Genomic DNA, 18,485 nt, shown 5'->3' on the forward strand with positions numbered 1-18,485 from the left:
ATGAATAATTAAAACAAAATTTGAATATTAATTTTACTTTTATTTGGTTAACGGCTTTCTCGAAACTTGTTTAATTTTATTTACGAAAGTTTTTATTAGTAATAAATATACGTAACTTACAAATTAACTGACGTAACGAACTTCTCTATACATATATATTTTTAATACGTATATTAGAGGGTTCACCCCCTAGTCAATACCTTGCTCTTTAAGCTAAAGTTCGAATTTTGTTCCAATTCTTTAAAAATGACCCCTTAATCACAAACGCCGTTAATTAGAATAAATAGCTCTTATGAAAGTACTAAAAAATCTTTGGCTTAAAAAGCGAGGTATTGACTCGGGGGTGAACCCAATCATATACGTAATGTTTTCTGTCGTTTTAAGTTTTGATGTTGCTCCTTACTTTCAGTTGAAAAACTTGTTATTTTATATGTATTTCTGATTTTTTTTTTAAATAATGCTGAAAAATCCGGTGCCCCCTTCATAGCAATGTCCCTTTCCCCATGAAAACTTTCTTCATGGAAAGATCCTCCCACATAACCCCCGACCCGCCCCCCCCCCCTAATACCAGAAAAAATTCCCCTGAAAACGTCTGTATACTTCCCAATAAACAATACTACATGTCAACATTGGGTAAAGTTCATAACTTTTAGCCCTCCCCCCGGGGACTTCGGGGGATTAAGTCACCCTAAAAGACATAGTTATACTACTGTTGAGCATGTTGAACAAAGTTGTTATATCAAAACTTTGATCAGGGGAGTTTGGGAAAAAAATGTGCGTGGGAAAGGGCCTAGTTGCCCTCTATTTTTTGATCACTTTAAAAGGGCACTAGAATTTCTAGTTAACGATCGAATGAGTTCTCCTATGATATTTAAGGACAATTGGGTCGATATGATTACCCATGAAAAAAAAAAAATAAATAAACACGCATCCGTGATCTTTCTTCTGTCAAAAAATGCCAAACAATTTTCCACATTTTTGCAGATATAAGGTTGAAACCTATACAGTATGGTTCTCTGATACGCTGAATAAGATGGTGTGATTTTTATTAAGTTTCTATAACTGTTATGGGGTCTTTCACCCTTTTTTCGAAATTCAGCGAAATTTTCTCAGGCGCGTACCTTTTAATAGGTAGGACTAAACTTGATGAAACTTATATATTTGGAATCAGCATTAAAATTTGATTCTTTTGATGTATCTATTGATATCAAAATTCCGTTTTCTAGAGTTTCGGTTACCATTGAGCCGGGTCGCTCCTTATTTACAGTTCGTTACCTCGAACTCTTTGACTACGGCAACTCCGGATTGACTCCTCCCTCTCAATTGTTTGATGATCTATCACTCAGATAATTCTTGTACAAGCCCCTTCTCTCAATTAAACATAAAGTTTTTTCACTAATATTCCTAGCTTTCTTCCCTAAGAAACAATCAGCAACTTTAAAAATTATGTTCCTAAAATTATCCCATCCACCTTCTACATTGTCAAATTTTAAACTGTCGAGTTTAGTATTCAACTGTTCCTGGAACGTTTCTCGTAAATTCTCATCCTGGATTCGAGCAACACTAAAATTTCCCGGGAGGTAGTTGACCTTCCGAAATTTCTGCTTCAAATTAACCCAAGACACTACTAGATGGTGATCTTTACTTCTAACATTAATAACCTATATACCAAGGCCGTATCCAGGGAGGGGGGGGGATACCCGGTTTGAACCCCCCCTCCCCAAAATTTTTGACCGAGTAGAAAATTAGTCTAAAAAATACCTGTAAAGACAAAACCTTACCAGAAAAAAAAAATATGTTCCCACACTAAATCCTATTGCATTTTGTGGGTAAACGGTTCTGATCAGCTTACACAATTAGGTAACCGTAGGTAACCCCATGCTCACCTGACCTTGCATAGTAAATTAGGGTTAATAATATGCGCTCTGACCAGCTTACGCAATTAGGTAACCCCATGTTCACCTGACCTTGCATAGTAAATTAGGGTTAATAATATGCGCTCTGATCAGCTTACGCAATTAGGTAACCCCATGTTCACCTGACCTTGCATAGTAAATTAGAATTAATGGGCGCTCGAGGTATGGTATAAGAGAGTGCAAGATTGTCAGTTCATTTCAGTTCAATTTCGGACTTGGCTAAGAGAAGAGCGATTTTCAACATGAAGAGGAAGTGTGACATTGCGTCGTTTTTTGCGCCCAAGCGGACCAGGGATGTTTCTGACAGTGGCATTAGCGGGACGTCTGCGGAGTATTCATCTACACCTGTGGATCTGAAGGGCACTGGAGCCATCCTTGAAGCTTCTGAATCACGCACACTGGAACCAACCACGATGAAACACGCACTTGCATCAACCCAGTCTTTGTCGTTGTTTGCAAATGACATCGGTCGTTTTGTCAACAAATCATCCAGTCGCAATTCCAATTCTAAAATTCGTTTGCTGAAGAGCCCTTGGACTCCAGATGTCTCCTACATTTTTCCAGTATCCAAAAAACGGAAGCTGAAGTTTCAGTTAACTTGGCTCGCTCGTTTCAGTTGGTTATCCTACTCTCCGTCTGAGGACGCTGCTTTTTGAAGATTTTGCGTTCTGTTCTCGTCAGAGACAGCTGGCAAAGGATGCCACCTGCTCCTGGGGAATCTAGTCACCAAACTATTCAGGAACTGGAAGGATGCGATAGAGTGCTTCACAGCTCACCAACAAGCACAGTTTCATAGAAACTGCATCGTATCGACTGAAAACTTCATTTCTGTCTCGGAGAAAAGGCAGGACAATATCGTACACCAACTAGACGCGGCGAGGAAAGCACAGGTTCAAGAAAATCGCCAGAAGTTGTGACCAATTGTTGAGACGATGATATTTTGTGGGCGGCAACAACTTTCCCTTCGTGGTACCAACGATTCTGGCCCCATTTCAGTCTCGGATCCAGAACCTTCTCACAATGATGCCAACTTCCGAGCACTACTGCGGCTAAGGGCGAGACACGGTGACGATGTTCTGAAGTTTCTCAACGCTCAGAAGGCTCACAACCTGGCTGAGAAATTCAACAGGAGAAGAACGATTGAGTGGCTTAGCCCTCCTTGCAGTGCATAGGGACGTTGACATCTGCCCTGACAAGGTCATCGACATTTTTGCAGGGAAGAAAAATCGTCGCCTGGATTTCGTTTTATAGATATTCGCCCTTACTTTTAGCTAAAAAAAAAACAAACTAAAAAATATATAGACTACTTCTAGCCTACTATTTGGCTTCTTTTTGCGCAAAAAAAATAGCTTGCAGTATTTAACTGTATGTAAATACTTGTTTTGTTTTTGCGTTACTAAAAAAAAAAAAAAAAAAAAAAAAAAAAAAAAAAAAAACCGTATAGATACGAAAGTATGCCTAGTGGACGCGTCCTCGTTCGCAAGGGGCAGACTAACGATCTCGAGCTAACGTAATGTTGATCGAGGATGTTAGACAAAGTCCACGGGAAAAAATAGGGTAACCCCCCCCCCCCCGAACAAAAATCCTGGATACGGCCCTGCTATATACCTATATACCATTAATAACCTGTATATACCCTAGTATATTGTATTGATCTTGCCAGTCCTCGGTTTACAATAACATAATCAATAAAATTTGCTGTCTTACCATCACATGAATACTATGTTAACTTATGGGCCATTTTATGACCAAATACTGTATTGGTTATAACAAGTATTGGTTATAAACTGTATTGGTTATAACAAGTATTGGTTATAACTAGATTGTTATGCCTACAAAATTGTAGCAGCCTGTAGCCATTACTGTCTTCTTTTCCTATACGAAATTTATCTAGGCTAGGATGCCATCTATCCCTATTTCTTCCCATCTGGGCGTAAAAATATCCTAATAAAAACACCATATTTCTATCTGGGACCCTGACTATTTGCTACCGTAACTGTAAGTAAAATATACTACTATCTGCGTCAGTCGGTTCTACAGGGGCATATACTACTATAATTGACACCCATATTTTTAATAATAAAATGAGCGATTAGTATTCCGTTATTAATACCTTCAGCCTAAGCATTACAATGATATTACATCACAGACTACGGTGCATGACACGTAGACGCATCACTTCCTTTTAGTTGAAAATAACCCAATACATAATTTTACTAGTAATTCATCTGTCAAGCAGCATTCAGTCTCAGGCAACATTTAGACTCTGGAATATGTAAGGGCAAACCTCCGGCAATAGGTTTAGTATATATTTTGCTTAAATTAAATAAAAAACATAAGTTTTTTTTAACTGAAAGTAAGGAGCGACATCAAAACTTAAAACGAACAGAAAATATTCCATATATGAAGGGGGCTGTCCCCTCCTCAGCGCCTCGCACTTTACGGTAAAGTTTGACTCTTTCTAATAGCTCTATATTTTAAAACAATACAAAACTTTACCGTAAAGAGCGATGCGTTGAGGAGGGGACAACCCTTTTCATATACGGAATAATTTCTGTTCGTTTTAAGTTTTAATGTCGCTTCTTACTTTCAGTTAAAAGAACTTGTTTTTTTTTTTATTTTAATTTCTTAAGGTTTTTAAATTAATGCAGGTTTTGATTTTGGCTACATGAATAATTAAAACCAAATTTACATTTTTTTTTTTTTTTTTGGCTATATAGCTTTCTCGAAAGTTGTTTAATTTTATTTACGAACGTTATTATTAGTAATAACTATACGTAACTTACGAATTAACTTACGTAACAAACTTCTATATTGGTATATTTTTATTACATAGAAGATTCACCCCCCTAGTCAATACCTCGATCTTTACGCTAAAGTTCGATTTTTTTCCAATTCTTTAAGAATGACCCCTTAATCGCAAAGGCCGTTAATTAGAATAAATAGTTCGTATAAAAGTACTAAAAAAACTTAAGCGTAAAGAGCGAGGTATTGACTAGGGAGCGATCCCAATCATATACGTAATAGTTTTTGTTCGTTTTAACTTTTGATGTTGAAAAGTTTTCAGTTGAAAACTTGTGTTTTTTTATTAAATTTCTGATCGTTTTTTTAAATAACGCTGGGAAATCGGGCACCTCCTTCATAGCAATGTCCTTCCCCCCATGAAAACTTCTTCCATGGAAAGATCCTCCCACATAACCCCCGCCCCCCCCCCCACTGCCAGAAAAAAATTTCCCTGAAAACGTCTGTATACTTCCCAATAACCAATACTAGGCTATATGTAAATATTGGGCAAAGTTCATAACTTGCAGACCTTCCCCGGAGAATGTGAGGGATTAAGTCATCCTCAAAGACATAGTTATTATATTTTTCGACCATGCTGAACAAAATGACTATCTCCAAATTTTGATCGGGTGACTTAGGGAAAAATGACCGTGGGAAGGGGCCTAGTTGCCCTCCATTGTTTTGGTCACTTAAAAAGGGCACTAGAACTTTTAATTTCCTTTCGAATGAGCCCTCCCACGATATTCTAGGACCAATGGGTAAATACGATCACCCCTGGAAAAAAAAAACAAAAAAAAAAAAAAAAAAAAAAAAAACAAACAAACAAATAAACAAACACGCATCCATGATCTTTCTTCTGGCAAGAAAATACAAAATTTCTTTATATTTGCAGATAGGAGCTTGAAACCTATACAGTAAGGTTCTGTGAGACGCTGAATCTGATGGTGTAATTTTCATTCATATTATATGACTTTTAGAGGATGTTTCATCCTTTGAAAGTTGTTGAAAAAAGGCAAATTTTTACAGGCGCGTAGCTTTTGATGGGTATTACTAAACTTGATGAAACTGATATATTTGAAATCAGCATAAACATGTGATTCTTTCGATTTGTCTATTAGTATCAAAATTCCTTTTTTAGATTTTCGGTTACTATTGAGCCGGGGCGCTCCTTACCACTGTTTGATAACAATAACAAAATAGCCTAAAATTGAAGTTACTTCCCTAGTTGAAGTTACTTAAAACATGCTTGCCGGGCACACAAAAAGCAAAACTACAAAAAATCGGATGGCTGAACATCTTTCTAAAAATACTGAATATTATGCTCAAATTATAATCCAGCCTCTATCATTTGTTTTTATTAAATAAAAAAACATTTTTTTCAAGTGAAAGTAAGGAGCAACATAAAAACTTAAAACGAACAGCAATTATTCCGTATATGACGGGGCTGCCCCTTCCTCAGCCCTCGCTGTTTACCACTTCTCATTCAATTTCAACGGCATTTGTGTTTGCGCAGTCTTTCTTAAAGAATTGTGACCAAAGTCAAACTTTACCGTAAAGAGTGAGAGTTGAGGAAGGGGCAGCACCCCTCATATACGGAACATTTTCTGCTCATTTTAAATTGTAATGTTGCTCCTTTGTTTCAGCCAAAAAAAAACTTTTATTTTATATAAAATCCAATTATTTTTCAGATCATGCCAGAATATCCCCCACCCCAAACCCCATGGAAAATTTTCCTTGTAGACTTGCCCCAGAAACTTTCCTCTCCATCATTATACTTGGAAGAGTTTAAGTGATTTAGATAATTTTCATAACCTAGTTTTATAATTTCTGCATGTTCAAACAACAAGCTAAGAGGACCCCATCTTAAATAATTTAAACTTGTATAAAACTCAGTTGACAGACAACTTTTGAAATTGAACTTAAATCAGAGAACATATGATCCCAGAATTTTTCAATCCTCGTATGAATTTTCATATAAACTGACATAAATATTTTTACCAAGTCTAAGAATTATTTCTTTAAAAAAAAAAAAAAAATATAGCAAAAACTATTTTATATAGATCCACATGAAAATCTTACAATTGTCAATGTTTGCCCTAGATTCTAAGGTTCTAGAAGAGTTAAGCTGCAGAACATGCCTATATTTGATTCCATGAACATTGAGACAACTCTTTTGGTTGCGACTATTCACCAGAAAAAAAAACCATAAATAAAAAAATGTGTTGGTTACGTCCATAAATAAAGTTTTGCAATGTAAATTCCCACAATCACAAACAGGAGAAAAAAACCTCATTGGGGTTTTTCGTGCTTGAGCCTCGAGGAATTGCTCTTTCCATTTTCGACAGCCTTGCCATGAAAAAGGCATGAAAAACGATCAATGCTCCGATGTGACACAAACCCCAGTTATCATGGAATCTACATACCCACACGCAAATAAAACTACTGTTCATGAGGCAAACATAGACAACAGAATTACGAGATTTAGATTCTGAACTCGATATTATACCGAGTTTCCGAAGCAAAAAACAGTTCGATTTAAATGTAAACGCAGAAAACAATTAAAAGATGATTGTTTACCTTCGATCTGACCGATTCTCGGCACTCGACATCATTAACAAATTTTCATAATTTTCGGATTCTTTCTTCTTTTTGAATTCCTTAGAGTCGTTGAAGAATCCTCTTTGAAGTTTCCCAGGAGTATCTGGTACAGACGACACCTTTCTCCCAAATTTAGGTGAAACTAATCCCAAGAATTTATTCTTTTCGGATTTCTTTGAACCTAAAGTCATTTCAAAAGCCAAATGCATATCTGGAGTAAGAGGCAATTTCACGCTCTGATAAGTTGCGGCACTTTTCAACTTACTTCCATCGGGGCTTTGACATTTTGGAGGTACGGGGGGTTTGTTTTTTCTCAGTGAATTCATCCAGTTTTTCTCAGGCGAGCCACCAATATACTCGTCGTGTGTAGGCGAGAGTGGTGAATCCACGCTAGACCTTCTTGACTGGTCGAAGCTTGATCTCCTTGAAGACACATTACTTCTTTGGGGAGACCGATCAGGTGATCTTTTGATATTCAAACGCAATGGTTCTGTGAGAACTCTACCACGTGGTTCTGATCCCATCCTTCGTTCGGCAATTGTGGGGGGCCTTACAGGAGGAGATTCGCTTTTAGCCATTCGTGTCGGTTTAAGAGGAACAGTAGGCTTTTGGTTTAGTTTTGGCAATTCTCGTTTTGTGTCCGCACTAAGCTTACGATAACTTCTATACTGTGGCGTCGGGATGGGCATTTCTTCGTGGCTTAAAAAACGCAAATATTTTCTGTCAAGACTTGCCGAAGTTACTTTTTCAGGATTTGCTTTAGAGGCAAAAAAACTTAAACCAGTTGCACCTGTACTTGGGGGTAAACCAGGTGGAGTTCGACTTTTCCTAAAAAAAAAAGTACAAGAGTTTGAAATAATAATAAAAAAGCGATAGGGAAAAGCTTCATATAAAAGAGCTACCGGCAAAATGAAAAATGACTCTGAAAAACAGCAATAAAATCCGATTTGAGAAGCAAATATTGCTGATGCCCGAAACAGAACACACGAAGTCTATCAACAAGCACTCAATATTGGAATGATTCAATGAAAAAAAAAAACCTAATAATTAAACAACTAGTGAAATTAATTTGCATCGTTTGAAGACCATTTAAAGCCTTTGGAAATGAAAATTTTCATGAATATTTTGGGAATTGTGAATAAAGAGTCTTAGTGTGCCATGAAATGGGATGAAATCAGAAATTAACACACATACCCAAAAAAAAAGAAATGTAAAAAAAACGTCTTAAACCTGTTGAACCCTGTTCGTTTTAAGAAATGAAAAGCTGTTACGTCTATAATTTGAGCTATGGAATTAGCCATTTTACGAGTAAAAATGATCCTAATTCTCCCGCAGACTTTGTGCGAACTAATTATTGTAGGCTACTCCAATCTCAGAATCAGCTTTAAAAGTGGAATATGCTGAAGAATTAAAGAATTGGAAAAAGCATAAGCAACATTCTCTGTTGAGGCTTTTCACTGGTATGACGAAAAAAAAACAAAAAACAAACACAGCAATTTATTAGTCACTTCTAACATTTTCTTCTCTACCTAGTGAGGAACCTTCTCATGGTGCTCCCAAGAGCAGTATGTAGGGAAATGCTTACTACCTATAAAATGGCCCTATAACATTTTTTCATTACAGTCTTGCCCCTGAGTATGGAACTTACTCTGAGTTAGAGTTTTTATACATGTGCTTTAACAAGTACAAAAGGAAGTAAAAGTCAAGCTATGAAACAAATTTTGCATATTAATACAAAAAACATGTGTTTACATTTAATTTATAAATATACTAAAAAAATCAAGTGGGACTTCGATTGCCTGTCTCATGCTTTTATTTTTGTCTTGCAAGAAGTCAGGTTTACCATCGTCTGAAAGCAGGATAATTTCGGTAGTCATTACGCCCCCAAACTCCACCTCTTCTTCCAAACCCATTGCAATAGTTAAATTTATTGCAGCCTGTTTTGGTGTCATTCTTTGCCATTTCCTGCAATTCAGGATTTACCACCTGATTCGCTTCAGAAAGGACTCTGATTAAGTCATTTGCTTTGCTTCTATCCTTTTCTGTGAAGAATGTGTAAGCAGTACCAGTTTGGTTAGACCTTCCCGTTCTTCCTATCCTGTGTATATAATCTTCATTATTACGGGGGTAGTCGTAGTTAATCACAATTTCTACGCCGTCCACGTCAAGACCGCGAGCGGCAACATTTGTTGCCACCAATATATTTCTCCTACCGCTCCTAAAAGCATTGAGAGCCCTATCTCGTTCCTCTTGTATTTTGTCCCCATGGATGGCACCGACATTATGCCCGGCTCTGTAAATTGTTTTGGCAATATATTCTACCTTCTTTTTAGTTTCTACGAAAATTATCGTCTTTTTCTGCTGCTCTTTTAAGAGACATAAATGCAGCTTGCTGGCTTTCTCATCTTCCTTGCAGATATCGACGATCTGCGTAATATTATGGCTGGCCGAGAGATTCGTTGACCCAACGTTCAACATAATATGTTCACCGACAAAGTCTTTGGCTAAACGTCTAACTTCCTTCGGCCAAGTGGCAGACCACAGAAGAATTTGACAGTCCTGTCTGACTTGTTGAAAAATTTTTCTAATTTGAGGTTCAAAACCCATATCAAGCATTCTATCTGCTTCGTCCAGAACGAGATAAGTACACCGCCTGAGGTTTGTTTTTCTTGCTGCTAAGAAGTCATTTATTCTTCCAGGTGTAGCTACGCAGAGCTCAGCTCCTTGTTCTAAATCTCTCAACTGAGGCCACTTAGAAGAACCTCCAAAGACACAAGCACTTCTAATGCGAGATGATTCTCTAAATGCGTCAGCCACAACCTTGATCTGCTGAGCTAATTCTCTAGTTGGGGCCAAAATCAAGACTATGGGTCCATTCCCCCTTGCCTCTTTTGGCTTATGTTTAATATGAACAATAGATGGTAGTACATACGCCAACGTTTTTCCTGATCCTGTTGACGCCACACCCACCATATTTCTACCAGATAAAGCGATGGGCCATCCCTGAGCTTGAATTGGAGTTGGGCTATCAAACCCTTGTGACACCAATTGATTCTGTAAACAATCAGGAAATCCAGCTTCCTTAAATGACGTAATTGGACGAGGCACATCTTTTCCTTCTATTAAAATCTCATTGGAAGCACGGTAACACTCTATCTCTTCATTAGATCTCTTCAGGATATCAGGATGCGGAGCATACACATGTTTTTGATATGATTCTGAGCTACCTTCTCTCTGTCTTGACTTGAAAGAAGTTACGCCGGAATTTTCACAATCTTCAAACCGTCTATTACGAGACTCACTGGAACGGGAGTAGTATCCTCTTGCACTACCACCTTGTCTTCTGCTGTAGCTTTGATTAAAATACTTGGACGACATTTTGTTATACAATATGTTTGTTTAAAAGTTTTAAAATACGATGGGATATTGCATTTCTGCAAAATCAGAACAGTAACAACCAAAACGTTGCACAAGGATCACTCTACCATTCCATTACCAGCATATGAAGCATTAGTGACCCCCATTGTGGTAAGATTGTTTTGCACTTTGTTGATTTTACAAAACAATTATTTTAGTCTGAATTCTAAGCCTTTTTCCCCAAAAAAACTTCCTGAAAATATATGACGTAATAATGTGATGCATCTGAGCAAACTGATTCATCAAAGGAGCTTCAGGAGAAAGAGATTTCATCCCAGATTCTTCAAATACGAAGAAGAAAAGGTGAAACAGCAGCATACAAGAACAAAAAACATGTACTATTATTAAAAAGAATAGAATATTACGTAATAAAATGATACCCATGAAGTAATATTATTTAAAAAACATAATAACATGATGCCTCTGAGAAACCTGGTTCATCAGAATTACGGCTGGAAGAGAATTTATTCCAGATTCTTTCAATATGAAAAAGAGAAGGTAAAACAGAAAAAAATATAAACAAGAAAAAAATAACATGCTTTAACGTTATTAAAAGAAAAGAATATTACGGAATAATATGATGCCTATGACGTGATATTAATTGAAAAAAACGTATTAACGTGATGCCTCTGAGCAAAGTGGTTGACCAAAAGCATTTTTGATGGAAGAAAGTTTATCCCAAATATTTTAAATAAGAAGAAGATAAGGGGTAACGGCAAAAAATATATGAAAGGAAAATCACTCGGTGCTAGGTCAGAACTGTAGGGTGGTTGTGGGAAAATCTCCCATTTGAGTGAGTCAAGAAGTTCTGCAGTACGATTTGCCGTGTGTGGTCGAGCATTGTCACGAAAAACCAAAATTTTTGACAATAACTTCCCTCAGCGCTTGTTTTGCACTGCTCTTCTAAGCTTGCGCAACGTTTGGCAGTACCGATCAGAGTTGATTGTTGCACCACGCTCGAGAAAGTCAATATGCAGCAAACCCTTCCTATCCCAAAAAACAGTAACCACAATCTTCCTCGCTGACAAGGTTTGCAAACTTTTTTTTTTGTTTTTTGGGGGGAACTTGTGTGCCCCCACTCCATGGACTGCAATTTTGTCTCGCAATTGACGTGCTTCATCCACGTCTCGTCACCCGTTACGATTCGATCCAGTAAAGAATCACCATGTGTGGGGTAGGCATCAAGAAATTTTAAGGCTGCTCCCGTTTACTGACGTTTATGGAGGTCTATAAGCATTTTTGTCACCCATCTTGCACAAATGTGGTATCCAAGCTTGTGAGTCACAATTTCAAACAACAAAGTCCGTGAAACTTGTGGGAAGCAAAGGGAAAGCTCCGTTATAGTGAAGCGACGGTTTTCACGAATCTTCTCATCAACTTTGGCGAGAGGATCGTCTGTCACAATGCTCGGGCGTCCACTCCTCTCTTCATCATGCACGTTGGTTCGGCCACTTTTAAACCGGATACACCATTTTCGCACTGAACTTTCATTCATTACGTCGTTGCCAAACACTTCGCATAGTTGCCGATGAATTTCTATCGGTTTTTGCTAACAAATACCGTATTACGGACCGCACTTCACAACTGGCGGGATTTGAAATTGCAGCGCACATTTTAAATTTGAATATCGTGAAAACGGGTAGCGAGCAGATGTTCTCGTTCTCACGGCTGGATGCCGACTGAAGCTACGAGCACGCGCATAGGGTTGCCAACTTGCACACTTTTCGTGTGAAATGCACTCTTTTTTCATTGCACTCTTTCACACCATGGACCGGATTTGCACTCTTTTTGCCCATTATTTGCGCTTTGCGCCCTTTTTTGCACAATTTTATGAAATGATGATAGAAAAAGTATTAAGCGAAATAAAAAATTCAACTAATTAAGGGCAAAAGATAGAACAGCTAGCCGGTATGATCTCTGTTATCTATGCCTGGGCCGTCCCACAGGCGTCTTTTTTGTTTTTTCAATCATTTACCAAGAAGTAGATCAAAGCATAGATAAACAGTGAAAAAACAGTGAAAATTCAAATCAAGTCTTATAGAAAGAAGTTGAAAGCTGTTGGGCACAACTGTTCTTCATGGATATGGAAAAGTGAGTATGAAACATGAAGTAAGGCGATGTAGAAGCAACAACCAAAATAAACCTACTAAAGTCTAATCTCAAACTGATAAAATTCTGCAAAAACCTTAGGCCTGTGTACCATATTAAAGCGTGAATGACCCATATCTACTTGTGATAGCCATTTTTTAGGAAATTAATTAAAAAACTTTATCCACAAAATAAGTTTTTCAAAGAAAAGTAAAGAACTCCATTAAACAAAAATGAGCAAAAATAAAATCAAATAATCTACCAAGCTTGAAACTACCACAAATCAACATCGATAAATAAATGAAACCCAAAACGAACAGAAATTACAAAAAATAACCGAGTCAAACTCAACATGAACAGAAATTAACATAAGTTGGGCTCAAAACCCCCATGCCTTCCCAAAGCCAGGACATAATTTGCACTTTACTGAAAATAAATACAAATGAATGTGCATTGTCAGTTTAATATACATATACTGATATTCAGTAATAAAAATATTAATATTATTTCATTTATTAAAGTTATAAAAGTAAAAACATTTATATTTTTTTCAGTAAAGTGCAAATTATGTTCTGGCCTTCGGAAGGCATAGGGGTTTTGAGCCCAACTAATGTTAATTTCTGTTCATTTTGAGTTTGACTCGGTTATTTATTATAATTTCTGTTCGTTTTCGGTTTCATTTATTTATCGATACTGATTTGTGGTAGTTTCACACTTGGTTGATTATTTGCTGTTATTTCTGCTCATTTTTTGTTTAATGGAGTTCTTGTCATCCTTCATAATTTCCAGAACTTTCAACTACGTTGAACAAAATGGCTATCTCTAAACTTTGATTGAATGTTTTTGGGGAAAGGCTGGGCGTGAGAGGGGGGTTAATTACTCTCGACTCATTTTTGACTATTAAAAAGGGCAACTCCAATCAAACGAGTCCTTTCTGCAATTTCTACAACAGTTTTCTACATAAACCTTATATGCCCCCAGGCCATAACTTACAACCCTTGCACTGAGGGCTCTGAGGGGGTTATCATCCCAAAAGACCTAATTTCCAAAATTTCAACTACGTTTAAGAAAATGGATATCTCAAAATTTTGATTGGATGTGTTTGGGAAAATAGTGGGCGTGAGAGGGGTGTTAGCCGCTCTCCAATCACTTTCAACTATTAAAAAAGGCACTAGCCCTTTCAATTCACAATTGAATGAGCCCTTTTTAAGTTTCTACGACAACACTCAATAAAAACCTTATATACCCCCAGGGCACAACTTACAACCCTTGCCCTGAGGGATGTGGGGGAATGGGTTGCCATCCTTAAACACCTAATTTCTAAAACCTTCAGCTGCATCGAAGCAAATAGCTATCTAAATACATTGATTCGATAGGTTTGGGTAAATGGTGGGTGTGAGAGAGAGGCTAGTTGACCTTAATTAGCTTTTGACTATTAAAAAGGGTACTAGCCCTTTGAATTTCCAATCGATTGAGCACTTTTTCAAGTTTCTACGACAAAGAATTCAATAAAACCTTATATGCCCCCAGGGCATAACTTATAACCCCTTGCCCCTGAAGACTGTGGGGGGAGTGTCCTGCTCAAAGGTATAATTTCCTGAACTTTAAACTGCGTGGAACAAAATAGCTGTCTCAAAATTTTGATTGGATGTTTTTGGGGAAATGATGGGTGTGGAAAGGGTATTACTATCTGATCACTTTTGACTATTAAAAAGGGCACTAACCATTTCAATTTCCAATTAAATGAGCCCTTTTTGAAGTTTCTATGACAACGAGTTCTATAAAAACCTTATATGCCCCCAGGGCATAATTTACAACCCTTGCCCTGAGGGCTGTGGGGGGTTGTCATCTTCAAAGACCTAATTTCTGGAACTTCAAACTACGTTGAATAAAATGGCCATCTAAAAATTTTGATTGGATGTGTTTGAGGAAAAGATCGGCGTGAGAGGGAGGTTAGTTGCCCTCCAATCACTTTTTACTATTAAAAAGGGCACTAGCCCTTGAATTTCCAATCGAATGAGCCTTTTTTCAAGTTTCTACGAGAACGCCTTCTATAAAAACCTTATATGCACCCAGGGCATAATTTACAACCCTGGCCTTGAGGGTTGTGGGGGAGTGACCTCCTCAAAAACATATTTTCTATCTGGAAATCAACTACGCTGAACAAAATGGCTATCTCAAAATTTTGATTGGATGTGTTTCGGGAAACGGTGGGTATGGATGGGATGTTAGTTGCCTTCCAATCACTTTCGACTATTAAAAAGGGCACAATCCCCTCCAGTTTCAAATTGAATGAGGCCTTTTCGAAGTTTCTACTTCGATACGAAGTAGATACGAAGTGCCCTGGTCTAAAGAAATCAACTACGCTGAACGAAATGGCTATCTTAAAATTTTGATTGGACGTGTTTGGGGGAATGATTCGAGTGGGGGGGGCTAGTTGCCCTCTAGGCACTTTCGACTATTAAAAAGGGCACTAGCGACTCCAATTTGAAATCAAATGAGTCCTTTTCGAAGTTTCTAAGCCAACTCCTTCGATTTGAAGTGCCCTGGTATGGAAAAAGAAAACAAAAAAATAATAATACATTGTGCCAACATCGTTGTTTACTTAGGCAGCGCTATGCCACTGACTATGATAAGCATCTTATCTTACCAGCCAGGGGTCCAAGAATTTGCTTTGGATGGGACCCATACTACGAAAATGATATAAAAGGGTAAATTAGGAAAATATGGGGTAGGCCAAATTTTTACTTTAGACTTTAGACACTTCTTGCTATCTTGGAAAGCAGTTGAGTTAGGTGAATGACACTTTCAGAAATGAATCCAGGGCAAAAAATATTCGAGCCAAAAGAAAATGACAATGAAAAATGGGCAAATATTGAGCAGTTCATATTTTTGATCTATGAATAAAGTGAACATACCACTTGATGCCTTTTCATATGCTCTTTCGGAATATAATAATCGTTTTTTGGGTCAAGTTCACTTCAACTCACCCAAATATACCAATTCAGGGTATACATTTGCACATCCAGTTTCGTTTCAGAGTTCAGTGAGGTAACATCAAAATTGAATTGGATATTATTCCTGTCTGGATTTATTTTGGTGAGGTCATAATTTATTCCAAATTAGTTGATGACCTGAGTTAAAAAGATTAACTTTAAGAGGATTATAAAGTGGAATCTACTGTGTTTTTAGTTTGACCTATATTCGATATTTATTAACTCAGTATTTTTTCCTGAATTAATATTGAGACTTTTTAATTTGTGGTGAGTGCGATAGCCATGAAAAGCTCCGACGAAATGCCTGAACTTGTATATTCTCCTGTTCTGAATTTTATTCAAAGCAATTTGCTTAGCGGAATTGAGGAGGATATTATTAAAAGACATGGTATGGAGTTTTTTGACGTGAATTCAGTCAAAGAAGCTAAAAGTTTACTGTGGTAAATAGGTGCACCTGAATCGGATTGCCCAGTACGTAAGGGGGACAATGCACTTTCTAATCATTTTAGTGACATTATTTCTCTATTGAGATCTCTTGACAGTAGTGACACTTTTGCACCTACGTTTGTGATAAAGCGACCTACAGAGGTGCCATGTCTCCCTGCAAATGCTTATACTTCTTTACTCTCTAAGTTTAATGAGCTACAACAAGTGGTTATTGAAATGTCAGGGAAACTTGACAATTATCAGTTGAATTTTCCTCAACTTCCGAAACCTACCCCAGCAATTGACACTCATACGACAGTTATTGTTTCTAAAGTGCCTTCAGATCTGTCTGATACGATTAAACGCAAATCTATTCTCGATCAAATAGCTGGGCATGAATTAATTTGTAGTGTGAAACCTGTTAAAGACAGATGGTATGTCAATATTGATAAATCTGCAACTGAAGATTTTTGTACATCCGTTCAGAACTTTATTAGCGGAGCAACAGTTAAAGTACGATCCAAGCGCTTTTTTGGGATTCTCAGAGGTTTCCCAGTTGATGTTGACCTTTCAGTTATTAAAAGACTGCAAGGTATAATAAGTGCAAATCGACTGGGCCAGACTATGTCAGTCAAGCTAGAATTTGAAGACTCCTTCACTCAGTCTGCTTATTTCAAAGAAGGAATTAAAGTGGGATATGAATTTTTTCGAAATCACGTATTTAAAGAAATACCTAAATGCTGCTTCAAATGCCGATCATACGATCACTTTCAAAGTGCTTGCACCAGCAATGTCCCGAAATGTGCCAGATGTGCTGGCCCTCATATTTCTACTAAGGATAGTCCTTGTAGTGCTGCTCCCAAGTGTGCTAACTGTGGTAAAAATCATACTTCTTATAGCTTGTCCTGCCCTATATCTAAGGAACTAATGTCGCGCTCCCACTTTTTGCAATGACTTTGGAGTTTTCAATAATATCGTTTAATATTAATGGTACAAAGGATAAGAATTTCGTTATTGATGAGTTCTACTATGATTTTGATTTGGTTTGTTTACAGGAGCATCTTCTTACAGACTCTAGCATTAACGTTTTGCGTCGTAGCCTTCATCATGATGTGTTTTTTACTACTGCCAGAGCCACAAGAGGCCGGCCATCCGGCGGACTAGCTTGTGTTTTTAAGCACAATCCTAATTTGGTTTCGCCGGTGATTTTTTACTCAGATGAGTTTTTTTTGGCTGTTCGTATGGGCACTATAGTTTTCATTAATTCTTATCTGCCTTATGATGACCGTTCCTCTAGATCGATGGCTAGATTTGCTAAGGCCTGTAACACGTTGAAGTTTCTAGTGGAAAAATTCTTTTTATTTCTCTAGATTATATGATCATTGGTGACCTCAATACGGATATAAACAACTCATCAGTGAGAAGTGATTCGTTGTTAGATTACCTTCCATCTTATCAAATTATACCCAAAACTCATCCGTATTCTTATATTCACCATTCAGGCAGTAAGAGCAATATTTATCACATTATTTGCTCACATAGTATTACTACATCAATAGTGCTTGTACATGCTGAAGAACAAGACTTAGACTATCTCCCTATCTCACTTACTCTTACACTGAATTTAAACCCTGCAAGTTTCTGCAAAGTACCCCAGTCTTCAAAATGGTTTGAAAAAAGTAATTGGAAGAAAGCTGATGTTCCTCTTTATGTGTTTACACTAACAAGGCTGCTGTCTGCTATACGAGTTCCCTATCATCTGCTTCAGAGCTCTATACACGGGAATTGCAAAAAGGACCTGGATTGCTATTATAATCAAATAATTAAATGTTTAAAAGATACCGAGACAGTTGCAGTGCCGCTGCAACGTGTTAGACGTGGTACGCAAAAACCTATTTGGTCTTTAGATCCTAATTTAAAAATTTGAAAAATAAAGCTAAGTTTTGGTTAAAAGTTGAGCAATGAATGTGATAGACCGCCCTGTGGTATTGTTTCTGACCTTAAGCGTAAGACCCGCAGGGAATATAAAAAATATCTTAAGTCTATGCGTTATCGTGGTATGGATTTTCCAGTGTCAAAGAGAGAATGGCGAAAAGTTATTAATTCTGAGTCGATTAGAAGTGATGTACCAAATAGTGATTGTCCTCCTGCATCTGCTTGGCATGACCATTACTCGTCTATTTTTTCTAATGTTAATTACCATGTGCATTCTTTGTATTCTCATTCTCTTTCTGCTATTTTTAGTACCCCTCTATCTCAG

General features: G+C 37.4%; 1 protein-coding gene and 1 pseudogene across 1 annotated transcript in view; both read right to left on the reverse strand.

The window, feature by feature from the left end:
- The window catches only part of cnk (connector enhancer of ksr), a 122,894-nt gene that overhangs the window by 10,074 nt on the left and 94,335 nt on the right, over positions 1-18,485 (reverse strand). Inside the window, exon 15 of the mRNA XM_089100439.1 lies at positions 7,278-8,126. Within this exon, the coding sequence (XP_088956565.1) occupies positions 7,278-8,126 (849 nt within the window). The remainder of the gene's footprint in view (positions 1-7,277; positions 8,127-18,485) is intronic.
- LOC148955121 (putative ATP-dependent RNA helicase DDX5 pseudogene) lies at positions 9,138-10,676 on the reverse strand (annotated as a pseudogene).

The sequence above is a fragment of the Artemia sp. Qi Xiang Cuo genome, chromosome 2 (assembly GCF_049724085.1).
Source record: "Artemia sp. Qi Xiang Cuo chromosome 2, ASM4972408v1, whole genome shotgun sequence".
Taxonomy (NCBI): domain Eukaryota; kingdom Metazoa; phylum Arthropoda; class Branchiopoda; order Anostraca; family Artemiidae; genus Artemia; species Artemia sp. Qi Xiang Cuo.